Source organism: Fusarium musae, chromosome 5 (genome assembly GCF_019915245.1).
Source record: "Fusarium musae strain F31 chromosome 5, whole genome shotgun sequence".
NCBI classification, from domain to species: Eukaryota; Fungi; Ascomycota; class Sordariomycetes; order Hypocreales; family Nectriaceae; genus Fusarium; species Fusarium musae.
Window position 1 is genome coordinate 1942869 of NC_058391.1, and position 14984 is coordinate 1957852.

The 14984-nt window shown below is 49.7% G+C and overlaps 5 protein-coding genes across 5 annotated transcripts; 3 read left to right on the top strand and 2 right to left on the bottom strand.

The window, feature by feature from the left end:
• Positions 1 to 1472: 1472 nt before the first annotated feature.
• J7337_007001 (uncharacterized protein) lies at positions 1473 to 4232 on the top strand (the record flags this gene model as incomplete). The annotated part of the gene is made up of 1 exon (XM_044824659.1): positions 1473 to 4232. The coding sequence occupies one exon, from the start codon at positions 1473 to 1475 to the stop codon at positions 4230 to 4232; it is 2760 nt and encodes a 919-aa protein (XP_044680316.1).
• An 855-nt stretch (positions 4233 to 5087) lies between these two features.
• On the bottom strand, positions 5088 to 6555 carry J7337_007002 (uncharacterized protein; the record flags this gene model as incomplete). The annotated part of the gene is made up of 2 exons (XM_044824660.1): positions 5088 to 6118; positions 6168 to 6555. 2 exons carry the CDS (start codon positions 6553 to 6555, stop codon positions 5088 to 5090), a joined length of 1419 nt encoding a protein of 472 aa, XP_044680317.1.
• A 1860-nt stretch (positions 6556 to 8415) lies between these two features.
• Positions 8416 to 10233, bottom strand: J7337_007003 (uncharacterized protein; the record flags this gene model as incomplete). Its single annotated transcript, XM_044824661.1, has 1 exon — positions 8416 to 10233. One exon carries the CDS (start codon positions 10231 to 10233, stop codon positions 8416 to 8418), a length of 1818 nt encoding a protein of 605 aa, XP_044680318.1.
• Positions 10234 to 10658: 425 nt separating this feature from the next.
• Positions 10659 to 13172, top strand: J7337_007004 (uncharacterized protein; the record flags this gene model as incomplete). The annotated part of the gene is made up of 5 exons (XM_044824662.1): positions 10659 to 10781; positions 10844 to 11148; positions 11210 to 11549; positions 11599 to 12540; positions 12588 to 13172. 5 exons carry the CDS (start codon positions 10659 to 10661, stop codon positions 13170 to 13172), a joined length of 2295 nt encoding a protein of 764 aa, XP_044680319.1.
• Positions 13173 to 13854: 682 nt separating this feature from the next.
• J7337_007005 (uncharacterized protein) lies at positions 13855 to 14951 on the top strand (the record flags this gene model as incomplete). The annotated part of the gene is made up of 2 exons (XM_044824663.1): positions 13855 to 13957; positions 14152 to 14951. The coding sequence occupies 2 exons, from the start codon at positions 13855 to 13857 to the stop codon at positions 14949 to 14951; spliced, it is 903 nt and encodes a 300-aa protein (XP_044680320.1).
• Between the last annotated feature and the right edge of the window lie 33 nt (positions 14952 to 14984).

Sequence of the window (14984 nt, forward strand, 5' to 3'; positions counted from 1 at the left end):
ATCGCCAAATCATGTAGAGACCCAAGAGGACGGTTCTGGAGGTCATCTATTCTTAACTAGCCACTCAGGGAGGAAGCATGAAAGGGGAAATGAGAAGGGCTGATCAGGTCTAGACCGTCAAGGCCAACTATGGGTCGACCAAACCGAAAAAAGCATGATTTCGGGAAGAGAACAGAAGAGATGACCAGGCCCGGACCAGATTTGCCTACCTACCTATGTATGTATCCATCCATGAAGGCATCGCGAAACCCTGCAACAGGCACTAAAAGCCTACAAGGCCGCACTGCGGGTCGGTTCAGTGGAGAGGGGACGATTGGCAGCTACCTTACCTACTGTAGGTCCCGGCCGCAGTGGGGGCTGATGCCGCCAATAGGAAGAGGCCGCGAATAAGGTGTTGAAACAGAGCGCTTAGAGCCAGTCTTTTATAGTACAACTTGGCGGCGACGAGACAAGCTTGATTGGCTGAGGGTTTTCGGATATTTTCTTGTAAATGTTTTACATGTAAATTGCTGGGGTATTTGGATTGGGCGCCTGTTGATACTCAGGCGTGGCTGGCGGACAGGACAGGACAGGACAGGACAGGGCAGGGCAGGGCTATTCATGGATGGTTCAAGAGAAGAGACTCCATGGGCCATGAAAATATGAGATCCCATACGACATGAGACTTTTGTGAGGCGATTCATCGTCTTTTGCTGGCGCTAATTGGACATGAGTGATTCTTAGGGGCAAGCACTGCATATACATTAACAGAGTGTTACCACCAACTTTGTGTGAATGGTTTCACTCCTAGTACTCTCAGCATACAATATACACTCACTCACTCACTCACTAGCCCTCATCACTTTCGTCTTTTCCTTTTCCTTTTCCTCTTTCTCTTTCTCTTTTTTCCTTTGTCAAGTATTTCCTATCTCTCTCTCTCTTGTTTTGTGTGACTCTCTTTCATACTCAATCTGTTCCTTTCATTCACCGCTTTGTCCTTCTACTACTGTTCGTCATCTTTGACGCTGCGAACAAGCTCCCTTGTCTTGCCCGTTTGTGTCTGAACAAGTGACTCTTTTTTGTTTTGTTTTGTTTGGAGACAATTCCTATTTACTCTTAATCAGCTTGAAGTTGGGAGGAAGCGATCTACATTATTCTTTTCGTGCAACTATCAAATCATTTCAAACGACTTGTAACAACTTTGACTCACGAACCGACAAACGAACGATTTAAACGAGCGAATCTTTTCGATTTCACCAACACGATCTTTATTTCAGCAAGTCTATACTACTATCGACATACTCTTCACAATGCGGTGTAATAGATCAAGGCTCGCTGTGGCCTTGTCACTCCTTTTGACTGCTCAGTCCGCGCAGGCTGGCCCTATGTGGACGGGTAGAATGTACGGAGAAACTCATAACACTTCTGCAAATACCGGATCTAACTCGAATGACAGAGAAAAAAGAAACCCTGGCGCTTTTCTTGACGTCAGGATGGAAAACTCACAAGCTCCCACTGCAGCTCACGACGGATACGGGTATGGATCAGATTTGGAGACAGACCGTGAGGACTCATATCTAACAATTCATCAAAGTAGTGGCAATGGAGATCAGACTACGCCTCGTCCTGTTTTTGAGACGCTCAACTCGACACCCGAACCGAATCCGCTACTCTCTGAAAACCAGGGTGACGACAAGAAAAAGGGCCCCTACTCTGACCTCCCCGAGCCTATCGAGGTCATCCCCGTTCAGCCGACCAGTGATGCCCCTGAGAAGACGAGTGAGGCTCAAGATTCAACCCAAGAGCCTGCAAACAAGCCAACTTTCACGCAGAACCCTTCTGCACCTGTTCTCACAACCTCAATCGTGCCTAAGGACCCTACCACGGTGGCTGAGAAGCCCACCTCGGCTGAACAATCAGACTACAAGCCTCCCAAGGATACTGCTGTTGTCTCTGAGACTGCCCCAGTTACCAAAGAGATTCCCACCTCTACAAAGGAGGCTCCAACATCCGAGCCTGTCAACGATGCTACGACAGTAGTGCTTGAGGTCCCTACAACCGAAGCAGCCCAGAAGCCAGAGAACACAGGCACCCAGAGCCTGTCCTCTACTCTTGACCTCGGTACAATTCACCCTTCAGATGGGGAGGAGACTAAGCCAAGCGCCGTTGAAGAGACCACGGCCCCTGAGGCGCCCTCTGCTCCCGCTACAACAGCTCCAGGAAACGAGCAACCTACCTCTGCTGTTGAAGAAGAGACAACTACCTTTGCGTACCAGCCGACTCCTACTGGTTACCTTACAACCAAGGCGCCTTCGGATACAGCTTTCCCAGTAAATCCTAAACACCCTACTCAAGTGTACCCCAAGCCTTCTACCACATCTGAAGGCCCCATGGAGGAGACTTCCACCCCCGAGACGGAGTCTCCTGCGGGTACAACTCGGATCGTGTCTGTAGTTGAGCCTGAGGGACCCCAGTCCCAGACGACATCTGATGCACAAAGCCAGCCTGCTCCCACCTCTCAAGTTCACCAGTCTTATGATCCTGTGCAAAACCCTAGTGGTCAACAGCCTGATACTCCAGCTGCTACTACCGCACCGGCTCAGCCTCAAAACCCTGTTCCTACTTCACAGCCTGCTCAGCCCCAGCCTGGTGTGCCGGCTTCAACTGCTCCCTCCCAGCCCCAGAATCCAGTTCATACTTCGGAGCCAACTCAAGCTCAGCCAGAGACCCCAGTTACATCCCAGGTCCAACAGCCTGAGGCGCCCGCAGTCACTTCAGCAGTTCAGAAGCCAACATCTGTCCCTTCGAATGGCCAGCCCCAATATCCTGCACCTGACTCCAATACTCAGCCTGCAGTTCCCGCTGCACCACCTACCAGCACCGTCCTTGTATCTGACCCCTCAGCCCCTGAGACGACTTCAGCACCCAAGGTAGTCCCCTCGGGAACATCAGCCAGCGGCGTTCCAACCATCAACCCTGGTGTTCCCACAGGAACCAGTGCCATTCCTGCTTCTGCGTACGCCAGCAATGTCGTCGATGCTCGCACATACAACGAGGAATTTGCCAAACTCACACCCGAGTCTTCGTGTATGAAGGGCCAGGCTGCTTGTATTAACGGACAAACCGGTGTATGTGATGATACTGGCAAGTTCCAGCTCACACCTTGCAATACCAAAGGCGAGAAGTGCTTCGCTCTTCCTCTGTACAACTTTGAGGGTGGCATCAAGATTGTTTGTGAAGATCCTGCGACTGCTGCCAAGATTCTTGGTGGAACTCCGAGCAGTGGTGAGGACAACACTGTTCCCGGAAATGGAAATGGAGGCAAGGAGCAGCCTGCAACTACATCAACCGCCGAGAAGCCTGCGGTTCCCGTTGTTACTGTTACGACTATAGTTACTGTCGATGACGGCGCAACCCCTGAACCAACTGGAGAGCCTGCTACAGATCAACCTTCTCAGCCTGCTCAACAGCCATCGCAGCCAACTCAACCTGCCAATGGACAAACTTCACAGCCTGGCTACCAGCAACCTTCGCAACCACAGCCTGTGCCTGAGCAGCCTACACAACCCGCCCCTGAACAGACAAGCCACCAGTCAGCTCCCGAGGAGCCTTCTCAACCTCAACCTTTGCCGGAGAAGTCCACTCAGCCTGTCGCTGAGCAACCTAGCCAGCCAGCCCAGACCCAGCCAGCCGAGGCACAGCCATCCCAACCATCAGAGGAGAAACCTAGTCAGACAAACCCCGCGGAGCCTTCCAACCCTCAGCCAACAAAGGCCTATGAAGACCTTCCTCCCACTTCTGTCCCCGTCGCTGAACAAAGCACCACATCTGTTCCTTTGCCTGGTGGCACAACTTTGACCAAGTCCATCAAGAAGCCTGATGAAGCCAAGCCCACAGGCTCACCAGACGATGATGATAACAATGGACAGGACGGCAACGACAAGGGCAAAGATGGTCATGATGACGATGATAAGCCCACATCTGTGGTCCTCATCCCCATTCCCGACAAGCCTACGGATGCCCCGTCTCCAGCTGCTACAGAAGCAAAGGTCGACAACGAAGGCAGCAAAGATGACAAGAAGCCCGCTGCTGTAACACGCACTGGCGACGATGCTCACGCCACAACCATTGTCGTCGATGGGACTCCGACTGTATCGGTCTACTTCACAGTGACAGTGACAGAAAAGGACCAGGCTACCGTCACCGTCACCGAGAAGGAGAAGGAGACTGTGACGCTGGTGATAAGCGCATAGATTCTGGTTGTTTTGCTTTCCTATAAAAATTCCTGATTTGTTTATTTTGCGAGCTATTTGACTATTGGTGAAGCCGATGGGGCGTATTGTGGTAATGAAGTTGATTTATATACTGTACAAGGTTGGCACGCGGCCACAACCATTTTATTAGATTGACAGCAAGATTACGATGATGTTTCCAGTTTTAAGGATAGATCTAAGTCTTGAAAAGAAAAAATCAGTACATAACCCGTTCCCAAAAACTTGGTCCTTTGTCCTTGGCCCTCGTGGACATTACTTAATTTCTATCGTTATGCGAAATGTCTTGCCGCCTCTTGATTAAACTGATATATGATAAGAATGCTTGTTGCACCACCCACCAACCAACCCCTTGTTCGTGCGCTTGGTATCATTTATAATAGATAGACCTCCCCCAAGTCATATCGTCCTGACTGGATTTGACTTGGTTATTCCTGTACCGTCGTCATCTCCCCATTATGAGATGCGAGCTCTATGTTTGTTTTATCATAAACCCTCGAGTCCCGTCCCTGTTCCTGTTCCTGTTCCTGTTCCTGTTCCTGTTCCTGTTCCTGGCCGTGCTTGTTCATACACTTCTGCTAACCATCATACACTTGCGCAAAGCAGATTATGCACCCGATTAACTCATGACAGGGTAACACTTAACCATCAGCTTCCTCCCAACACAGATATTTTGAGAGGTTGCGTGTCATCCCCAAATCGTAAAATTAGGTTGCCGCAGCTATCATGCCCCAGCCCAACCCATATGCATTCCCGTCCGCAACTCCACCAAATCATCGCAGTTAACGCCAGATAAACAGGCTCCTTTATCACACCTCAATCCTCGGAGCCCCGATGCTAGTGGTTGGCTTGCGTAGAGTCGGATACCGAGTCATCTATGAATGGATCGCCAACTTCCAGCCTCTTAGCTGCAGGCTCATTGCCCTCTTCATCGACTCCATATTTATTTTGCCATAGTTTCCGCATAACTTGGTAAATGAACATGAATTGAGGACGGCCCTGAACCATACCAACACGCTGCTCTCGGAGATGGTCGACCGTCTCGAAAATCAGGTCCGGTCCCTCTGATGGCTCGTCATACTTCTCAAAGGTGCCCAGCTCTAGCTCGCGCATTAGATGCTCAAGTGTAATGAAGGTGCCGGTTCGGCCAACGCCAGCACTACAATGGATGATTCGCGGGTTCTCGGGCGCGCTTAGCTCGTGCGAAATTCGCATGAGTTCAAAGAAGCCATCGAGATCTTCTAGTTCGGGAACCCCAAAGTCAGGCCATCGTCTATATAAAAGATGCCAGACGACTCGGGGCTCTTCCTCATCCTTGAGGTGCATAAGTAGCTTGCGCTTCTCAATAGCACCTTCAGCGAGTTCCTCCAAAGAATCGTACGTGATCTGGGCCTGCCAGTCATCGTTCCACGCATCGTGTTCGTTCAGAGTCCAGGTAGGGTGATCTTGGTTATCAGGGAAGTATTGGTGACATTTGACAACTCCACCCTCTGCCATGGTTGTCAGCTGTACGATAACGGCAGGTGAAGACATTTGCTCTGCAATCATGCGCCAGACATAGTCGATTGATGGCTGCGTTGGCCCTTGCATGGCGATGTATCGTAACGGCTCCCGACTAGGATCAGAAGGCGAGGGAAGAGTGATCTCGGAAGCGTTGACATAGTCAAGCTCATCATCAGGGACCTGCAGTTTGACTCGGTTGTGGTTCCAAGGCTTGATGTTGATGTAGCGATCCATCACACCCTTCTCCTGGGTGTCGACCTGCTTGAAAGTCCCCCATTTGAAGTCTTCATCTCCCTCATTCTTTGTGCCCTCAAGAACTCGGTCTCGTTCCGCCCACGTCAACTCCTGGAATTTGAAATCAATATCTATAAAATGTCAGTCCTGATTCATGCGCCACGACTTGGTGTTGTATACCCTGCATCGAAGATTCCAAGAAGGCAGGAATTCGGGGACCTGACCCCTTTGAATTAGCCAGCGCATCGCCTTCGGCCGTGACGGGTCGACTCTTGACGCCGTCGTGGCTCACGACGGCCGGTGGAGGACTGGAAGGCAACTCGACGGGTGGACTGTCGCGCGCTCTCTTTGTGGAGCCGCGCAAACGGAAATTTCGGAAAGCGGCCCTCTTTGAGAGCTTTGACTTCTGTGGTAGGACTTGTTGCCCGTCCTGTTGTTGTGACTGCAAAGTTGCAGCTTGTAACTCGATACTGGCGATACTATCGACAGTATCACTGCTTGAGCGTTCGACGGAGGTCTGGATCGTGGGGTTCTTGGGTTTGCGCCTGAACTTGGGGATCCTGTCCATGGTGTCGGGGTTGGGTAAAGACAGGTGTGGATATCCCCAGGAGAAGTTGGGCTTGAAGCTGGTGCTCGTCGCGGTATTCACCAGAGGCCTGAACAACAGCGACAGCCCAAGTATAAGAAGCAAAGGCGACGGAGATTTGGGCGTAAGAAGAGGAATAGCGTCGGGCCCTCTTGGCTGGTGGAGGTCAGGCAGGCAGGGGTCGGATCCGCGTGGTGGTCTTTGGAGGGGCGCAGGCGCAGTCGATGGCGGAATCGTTTAATAGTGGCGGGATCGTGAGAAGAGGCGAAAGATTAAAAAGATTTATATGTCGAGAAGCAAAAGAAGTACGAGGAGAATGGTAAGTTTGAGCCTGATGTGAAGCAGAGAGGAGAAGGAGAAGACGTGAGTGGAGTTGATACCGCAAACGGAAAGATTTGGGGTGTAAGAGACAGAGGAAGGAGTAAGGTAAGGTAAGGAGGTAAAAGGTTAGAAATAAAAAGGAGTGAGAGAGAGAGAGAGAAAGAGAGAGAAAGAGAGAGAAAGGAGACTGATTCTTGGTTGACTGTAACGACTGTAGGGGCAGAATCACGACGTCTACCTCAGTGACTAGTAGTCAACCAAATATTCACGAGGACCTCGAAATCGAGAGGGGGAAAAAAAGAAAAGAGCAACGACGGGATGCGACGTGACGTGACGTGACCAAGAGAGACTTGAAACTCAAAGTCAGACGTCAGTCAATCAGTCAACGTGGGGAAAGGGAAGAGACTGTTCCAAGAATATCTTATCTTACGCACTCTGATGTAACTTTGACTCTCCTGTATCGGGAGTTCCTTGCCTTGCCTTGCCTTTGCCTTTAATTAATTAATTAATGATCTGCAAGCGATGGTCCCTAGTCTAGACGTGATAATTGACAGATTTCATCCATTGTTTGGACACGTGCTCATTGTTTATTTATACTATACCCGATCCCGTGGTTCATTCAGTCGCTGATCATGCACCCAAATCTAAGTAATCTTGAGACGGATCTAGAGTCAATAGTTTACAAGGACTTGAGTGTTGTACCTGGTCTAGTAAAAACTCTTTTTTTTTTATGTAGGTATCTGCGGTGGCTCATTCATCCCTGTAACATTTTAGCTGCGTGGCGGCTGTTCGACAGATTGATTTCTATTTTCGTCTCAAGGCCCATCCCGTCATGTTGGGTTAATGACGTGGATCTTGGCAACCAACTCCCTATTAACCACCATCTTTACAGGGTACTCCTCCACGATCTGTGCCTCATTCTATTCTATTCTCGATTTTATCTTCATGACTCAGCGGCATTTGCTTGCGTGGCATCGACTGGATCAACATGATCAATTCTCGTGTTGCTCCCTAGTTCACACTAACATGATTCATACGACAGTACATATACATCTCATGAACCCCTGTATAAGTGCAAGATGTCCAAGGATGTTCAGATGAAAATTGCCAATAGGTGTTATTGTGATATGCCCAAGGATCTACCAAGCTTAGCCAATCATCACCTTTCAATTGTAACTGTCATTGCTGGAAAAATAACCAGACTGAGCATGTTTCTATAATGTCTCAACTATGTATCATTCACATGTTTCTGTGTTTCATTCCCAAAAGTAGTGTGAGCCATCATATGACTGCTTCAGACCACTATTGGATCTTTCAGGTAAGGTCAGCTGAGCCTATCAGTCAATCAGTTGCAAGGAATATGCCCAAGTTGCATTTAACATTTCAAGTCATAGCTGAATTATCCCATTCCCAAACGCCCAATCATATCCACGCGGATACAGTCTGTCGATTACATGTTTCTTATAATACAATGAGGCGAGTCTGTTCTTACAAATTGAGTTGTTTGCCGTGTCACTCGCTTTACACGGCAGAGTAGATGCCAGTCACGTACTTGCCACACTCAATCTTTTGTTCCAACGAGACCTTTCGGCCCTTTCCACCGTCCAGACGGATTGTCTTGCGAGGAGTCACGGACAGCCGGTGGAAATCTGGTGAACCCTCCTTACGAGCATCGGCTGCGCTGTCCAGAGCTGCAATATAAGCTGGAGCGTTCAAGTTGGTTCGTTTTCCGGTGCCAAGCTGATAGTGCTCATTGCCACCCCAGAATACGACGTCTGCTCCCCAGTTGGTCTCGTTCTCGGTCCCTTGGCCCGTGACCGAGACTTCGGTGACATTGTCCATGACAGCCGAGCAGTGAGTGGCCCCAACTGACAGAGACTTGAGTTTAATGGGGCTCATCTTGTTGGTTTTCTCGTCAAACTCGAACAGCGACGAAAGACCCTTCACCTTGGTCGGCTTGGGCGAGACGTGTGACCATCGACCAGTGCCCAGTGTTCCGTACACTCCTTGACCGCAAGCCCACAGATCTGTAGTCACGGGAGGAAGCCTCCTCGCCGGAGCAAGAGCTTTTGTGTTGCCAGGAACTGTCGTGGTTTTCGCATCCACAGTGAAGAAAGTATTGTTCCCACCCGCCGCTATGGATGTTACCGTTGGGACAAGCCCAGTGCCAGCGTAGGACAGATTGGTAGGAACCATCACCGGGGTGTCAGAAACTGAAAGGCCAAAGTCGGTATCGATTCCAAGCTGGCCGAATGAGTTGTCGCCAAATCCAAAAATACGTCCAGCCTTGTCAAGAACAGCCGAGTGGTAATCACCAGTTGCAATCTGTGCCACGTCGAATCCCTTGAGAGTTGTAATTTCGTGAGGTTGGTCGTAAGGTCCCTTGGGCCTGTTATGCCAATTCAAACCCGCAATACCCATCTGTCCCTTGGAAGGAAACTCGAGGGCACTGGCAGCAGCGGAGAAGACACGCCCTTTGGAGGTGAGCATGAGGCAATGTTCCTGGCCGCTGCTGATGTCCTTCACGGTCTCACCAAATGACAGACCAGAGGGTGTCAGATTGCGGAAATGTATGCTCTCTCGGGCACCACCAGATCCCCATATAGACCAGGAGGACCTTTTCTGTTCTTCTTTCAGACCACCCTCTTGATCGTTGCGAGACGCAGGGATAGAGTACACATTGCCGTTGCGCGACAGAGCAATAATTCGATCAAGCGAGACATCAATTTTGACAAGATCTTTGCCTACAAGTGTAGGCACGGGCGAAGGGTCTTGCTGGTTGTAGCCCAAGCCCCATTGAACCAGATCACCCTTCTCAGTGACTGCTGCGCCAAATATGGATGTCAACTTGAGGTCCCTGAGAACCTTGTCATCAAAGAAAGAAATTCTCCGAGGTACTTTGACATATTTTTCATTGGAGTTTGGATCAATGACCTTTCCAACATTAGAGCCCCAGGCATAAACTCCAGGATGCTCCCAACTATTCTTAACTTGGAGATGTTGGGAGCTGATGAGATCTCGGTTCTCTTCTTTGGACTTGACTTTCTTGCGAGGCTTCTCAAACTCGAGTTCTGCCTTGGTAGGAACTTCACTCTTCTCGGCTTCAATAGGTGCTGAAGACTTTCCAGTCAATATGGGATAAAAGTAGGCTCCAGTAGCAGCAAGACCAAAGACGGCTGCAAAACTAATGATTTTACCGCCGCGGTTGCGAGGAGGCTGAGAATACTCGCTGCCATAATCGTGGGCGTGGCGAACCCATTGGCGCCGAGATACAGTAAGAGGCTGACGAGCTTGGGAGCGGGCAACAGCTCGCCCAAGAGTCGCTCGAGAAACGTTCATTTTGAAAACTCGCTAGTAAGGGTCGTGAGTCAATGTAATTGGTAATATCTGGTCTGAAAGATTTCAAATTGCATCAAGAAGTTGAACCCAATGTCGCCCTCCCGATGAAGGAGAAAATGTTGTGAGGTCATAGAGCTGAAGCTCCCACAGTAGCTAACTTATTTACGGATGGATAATGGTCAGCAAAATTCTTTGGGCTGTGGCAGGTCTGCTAAGGACGATGGAACTGTGCCACAGACAGATCGAAGCACCCGCCACATGCTATGCTGCAGCCTGCAGGGTCTTGTTGTCAGATATTGTCCCATATTTTAACGCCCATCGGCCCTTCGGCCGCGTTAGCTCCGACTTTAACATTCAACGCCTGTTGCGTGGCTTCTGAGTTACAGTACACGAGCTCCCACGAACCCTTGAGCTCTGTCAACACCATGTACGAAGACTCTTGGTATACGCTGATGCCCGACTTGGGTACCAGCAAGAAGAGTCACTCTAGTAGCCATAGTCAAAGTCACGGTCACCGCCGCAAGGAGTCTCTGCTCCAACAACCCAATGTATGCCCTCCCCGCGAATTGACACCCCGCCATAATTGTTGAAGCTCATAAGATGGGTTTAGGAAACAGGCCAAACACACGAACCTGCGACACCATTGCCAAATGTCTACGAAGAAATAGAGGATACCGACACTCCACCAGAACCAACGGTCCTTCGCCGAGCCAGCTCCTACTCCGATTTCTATCGAGTGGTCAAAGAACAGCTGTCCAAAGACACACGACCACGGCCTAAGAAGACCGACAAGCACAGCAGAGCATGGGAAGCTCTGACGCTCTCAGACGCTAGTAAGAAATTCGAAAAACACGACGCCATTAGCCTGGACTCGTACGATGAGAAATTGTTGGATGCCAGTCAGCAGGAATACTTGTATGCATACTGTGTCTTGCGAAGATGGCATTTCTACGAAGACGGCACTGACCGATGCTAGACTATACCGCGACCAACTTACTGTCACGGAACGTCACTTGGATGGGCTCATCGAAGATGCAAACGCGACGCTGAAACTCCTTACCTCCCTATCGAACTCTTTTGGCTCCGTCGAAGCGCAAACGTCAACTTTCCAATCGCAATGCGAAGAACTTTTGCAGGAACAAAGAAGATTGGAAGTATTAGCCGACGAAGTCGGAACCGATCTTCATTACTACGCGTACCTCGATACTGCAACAAGACGTCTCAATGCGCCAGGCGCCAGCCGATTGGTTGATGATGCCTCCTTTGGAGAGATGGTCGAGAATATTGACGCCTGCATCGTCTTTATGGAGAATCATGTAAGAGTTCGTTTCATTCGCTCTCAAAAGCAGATACTAATGCAATTAGCCGACATACCGCGACCGCGATACCTATCTTGCACGGTACACTGCGCTTCTCACAAAAGCCCTTCATCTTCTTGAACATGGCTATAAGACTTCATTGGAAAAGGTATCGCCTGAAGTTGGACGTCAGATTGTAGCTACAAAATCCGAGTCGGCTCGCCATGCGCTTGCGTATGGTCGGTTCCAAGAGATGATGCTGGACTCGTATGGCTTGATACCCAATGTTCACCGAATTATACGCCGCGCATATGATTCTTACGGCCAGCGAAACGAGTCCTGTACCCACTTTGAGACTTACGCAAACACAGCTAATAACATCATTCATACCCATCTCACGACGCGAGATCGCGACTTGAAAGTTCTGACGCAATCTGATATTGCAGAGTTCAACAAAGAAGTCAAGAGCCTTTCGGCTGAGACAGCATCGCGGAATTATATCAAGCAATGCTTCGAACGCATGTACAACGAGGAGAATTTGTTCGTGAAACTCTTCGATCTGGAGCCCATATGGACACAAGCAGCAGACTCAGTGTTCCAGGCGATCAAACCCATTAACACCACCATTGCTCATCCTGGCAACTTGATGCCATTGGTGACTAACCTACAAGCGGTCCTACAGACTGCACCATTGGAGACGACGTGTAACGTGGTGGGTTTATTAGCCAACGAATATTTTAGTGCCGATTTAGATGATATGGAGTCGCCATATTTCATCAAATGCAAGCAGTACACCTCACAACTTCTTGCCCATCATCTGTGGCCCCTGACAGATACGGTTTTTGAAACCGAAGTCACAAAAACGATCACAAAGGCGCCTGTTCAAGACGCTTCTCTCAAGATCGGGCCTGTTGTTGGTGGCGTAGCGTCATCAAACGCCCATCCCTTGGTCAAACAAGCCATCAAACTTCTGAGCATGTATGAGAATTGCATGCCGAAAGAAAGATCTGTGAGTTAATTGTACTCTGGCACTGGATTTGGCTAACGAGTATGTAGTCGAAGAACAGCTCAGTTGTGTTCAATATTGTTCGGGAGACCATTCAGGTGCTCCAACGTGCCGAAGCAAGGATACAGTCATTAAAGGCTGGCACAGATCCTGATCTGTTTATGGTGAAAAACTTGCTCATCATAAAGAATGAGCTGGTCTCGCTGGAGATTGGTGACATTCGAAACCATGGTGCTTCTATGCAGCATTTTGTTCACATCTGGGACACCCTGAGCCCCCAGAACTGGGTCGGTTTCTTTTCCAACATCATCGGTGGCGGTCTGTGGTCTAGAGGCACACCATCTGTGACAGCTAAAACCTTGACTGTTGAGGATATGAACGAGCAGCTTGATGAGTTACTGCGACAGTCTATCTACAACTTCACACATCGCTGGGGCACTCTGATGAACGACTCGCAGAACAGAAAGCCCGGAGTGAAGCCAATCGCGAAGGTGGAAGCTGAACTAGAGAGCTTACTCATGACTGCGTTCAGCAACCAGCCCGAAGTGGTAGGAAAACTCAAGGAGGCTATTGAGCAGCATGCGCAGGCGCAGAATGATGCGAAAGATGAGAAGCAAGGAGTGAGACGATACTGAAGAGAAGGATATCGGGTGTGACAATAGAAGCGAGTATTGCCTGATATAAAAGATCCAGACCGACGATCTTTGAATAATGAACAATTTCATATGCACAAATAATCATATGTACATACCTAGTCTACCTTGGTAGGTAGGCACATTATATGTATGTCGGTTTCTCGCGGTTCTAGAGCGTAGATCCCGAGTTCCGGCTTCTATCAGCCCGAAGTCGGTGTCCACCTTTTCAATGGGCATTTTCATTATGAAATTGTTAGAAAGGTACATCTTGGGAACGGACCCCGGAGAAGATGCCGATAAGAGTGTCGGCGGAATTATAGTATAGAGACGGTGTGATTCTCCACGATTTATGTCAGGTTGTGACGGGCTCTTCTCCGAACTCTACATGTACTGTTGGATCTCAACACCGACAGTCCGGGCTCCGTTACCGGCTTTGTAATGCTAGCACGTCATTTGCCAAACGCCCTCCGCGATAAATCAACCCCGGATTGCGATATCGATTCGCGCGCCCCAAGTTAGGTAGGTTTGGGTTTCTTATCTTTTCCTTCCCCCTTTGTTGTCTTATCTCTGGCGAGCTTCACCTACTTTTTTGTTACCTTTTTGCTGTTGAGAGCTTCATTGCTAGTTGAGGAGAGGAGAAGAAGGACAAAGGTGTTTGCGATCACCCCGCCAAATTGAAGAAATGGACGCTCTTGAGCTGGAGTCGGCCAAGCAGAGCCCTGCCATTGAGACGGCCAAGGATCTTTTCTCTGGTGCTGTTGGAGGAATCGCGCAGGTCTTGATTGGTATGTCTTGATGTTTCTTTCGTTCAATTGTTGGGGAGTCGGTCAGCGCAAAGGCGTATAGAAGATTTCTCTGAACCGGGGGATCAAGAAGAGAGACCTGGCTCACGATAAGCTTACCCTCCACCATGAAGTCGTCACCAGCATATTTGTACAACAGTACGAATCCAACCCAATTGCTAACGCTCTAATCTCAGGCCAACCCTTTGACATTGTCAAGGTCCGACTGCAAACTACAACACAATACTCTTCTGCCATCAACGCCGCCACCACAATCTACAAGAACGAGGGTGCCCTCGCCTTTTACAAGGGAACGCTTACACCACTCATCGGCATCGGAGCCTGTGTTTCCGTCCAATTCGGTGCCTTCAACGCCGCGAAGCGCTGGTTCCAAACTCGCAACAACGGAGCCGAACTGTCTTACCCTCAATACGGTGCCGCGGGTGCCTTTGCTGGTATCTCCAACTCGGTCCTCTCAGGTCCCATCGAGCATATCCGTATCCGCCTTCAGAGCCAGCCTCACGGCGCCGGTCGTCTATACGATGGTCCTGGTGACTGCATTCGTAAGCTCGGAGCTCACAATGGTGTCCTGAGTGGCATCTACCGCGGTCAGGCTGTCACTATCTGGCGAGAGGCTTTCGCCTACGGTTCCTGGTTCACCGCCTTTGAGTATATGATGAACTCCGACGCTGCCCGCAACAAGATCGACCGCAAGGACATCCCCGCTTACAAGATTGCTCTTTACGGTGGTCTTGCTGGTGAAGTTCTCTGGCTTTCCAGCTACCCCTTCGATGTTATCAAGAGCAAGATGCAGACCGACGGTTTCGGTGCCAACCAAAAATACGCCACCATGCGAGATTGCTTTTCAAAGACTTGGCGAGCCGAGGGAGCGGCTGGCTTCTGGAAGGGTATCGGACCTACGCTGGCACGAGCTATGCCTGTCAGCGCGGGAACTTTCATTGTTGTCGAGATGACCATGCGGGCTCTTAACAGCTAAACAAAAGCGAATAGTGCGGAAAATGGAACATGG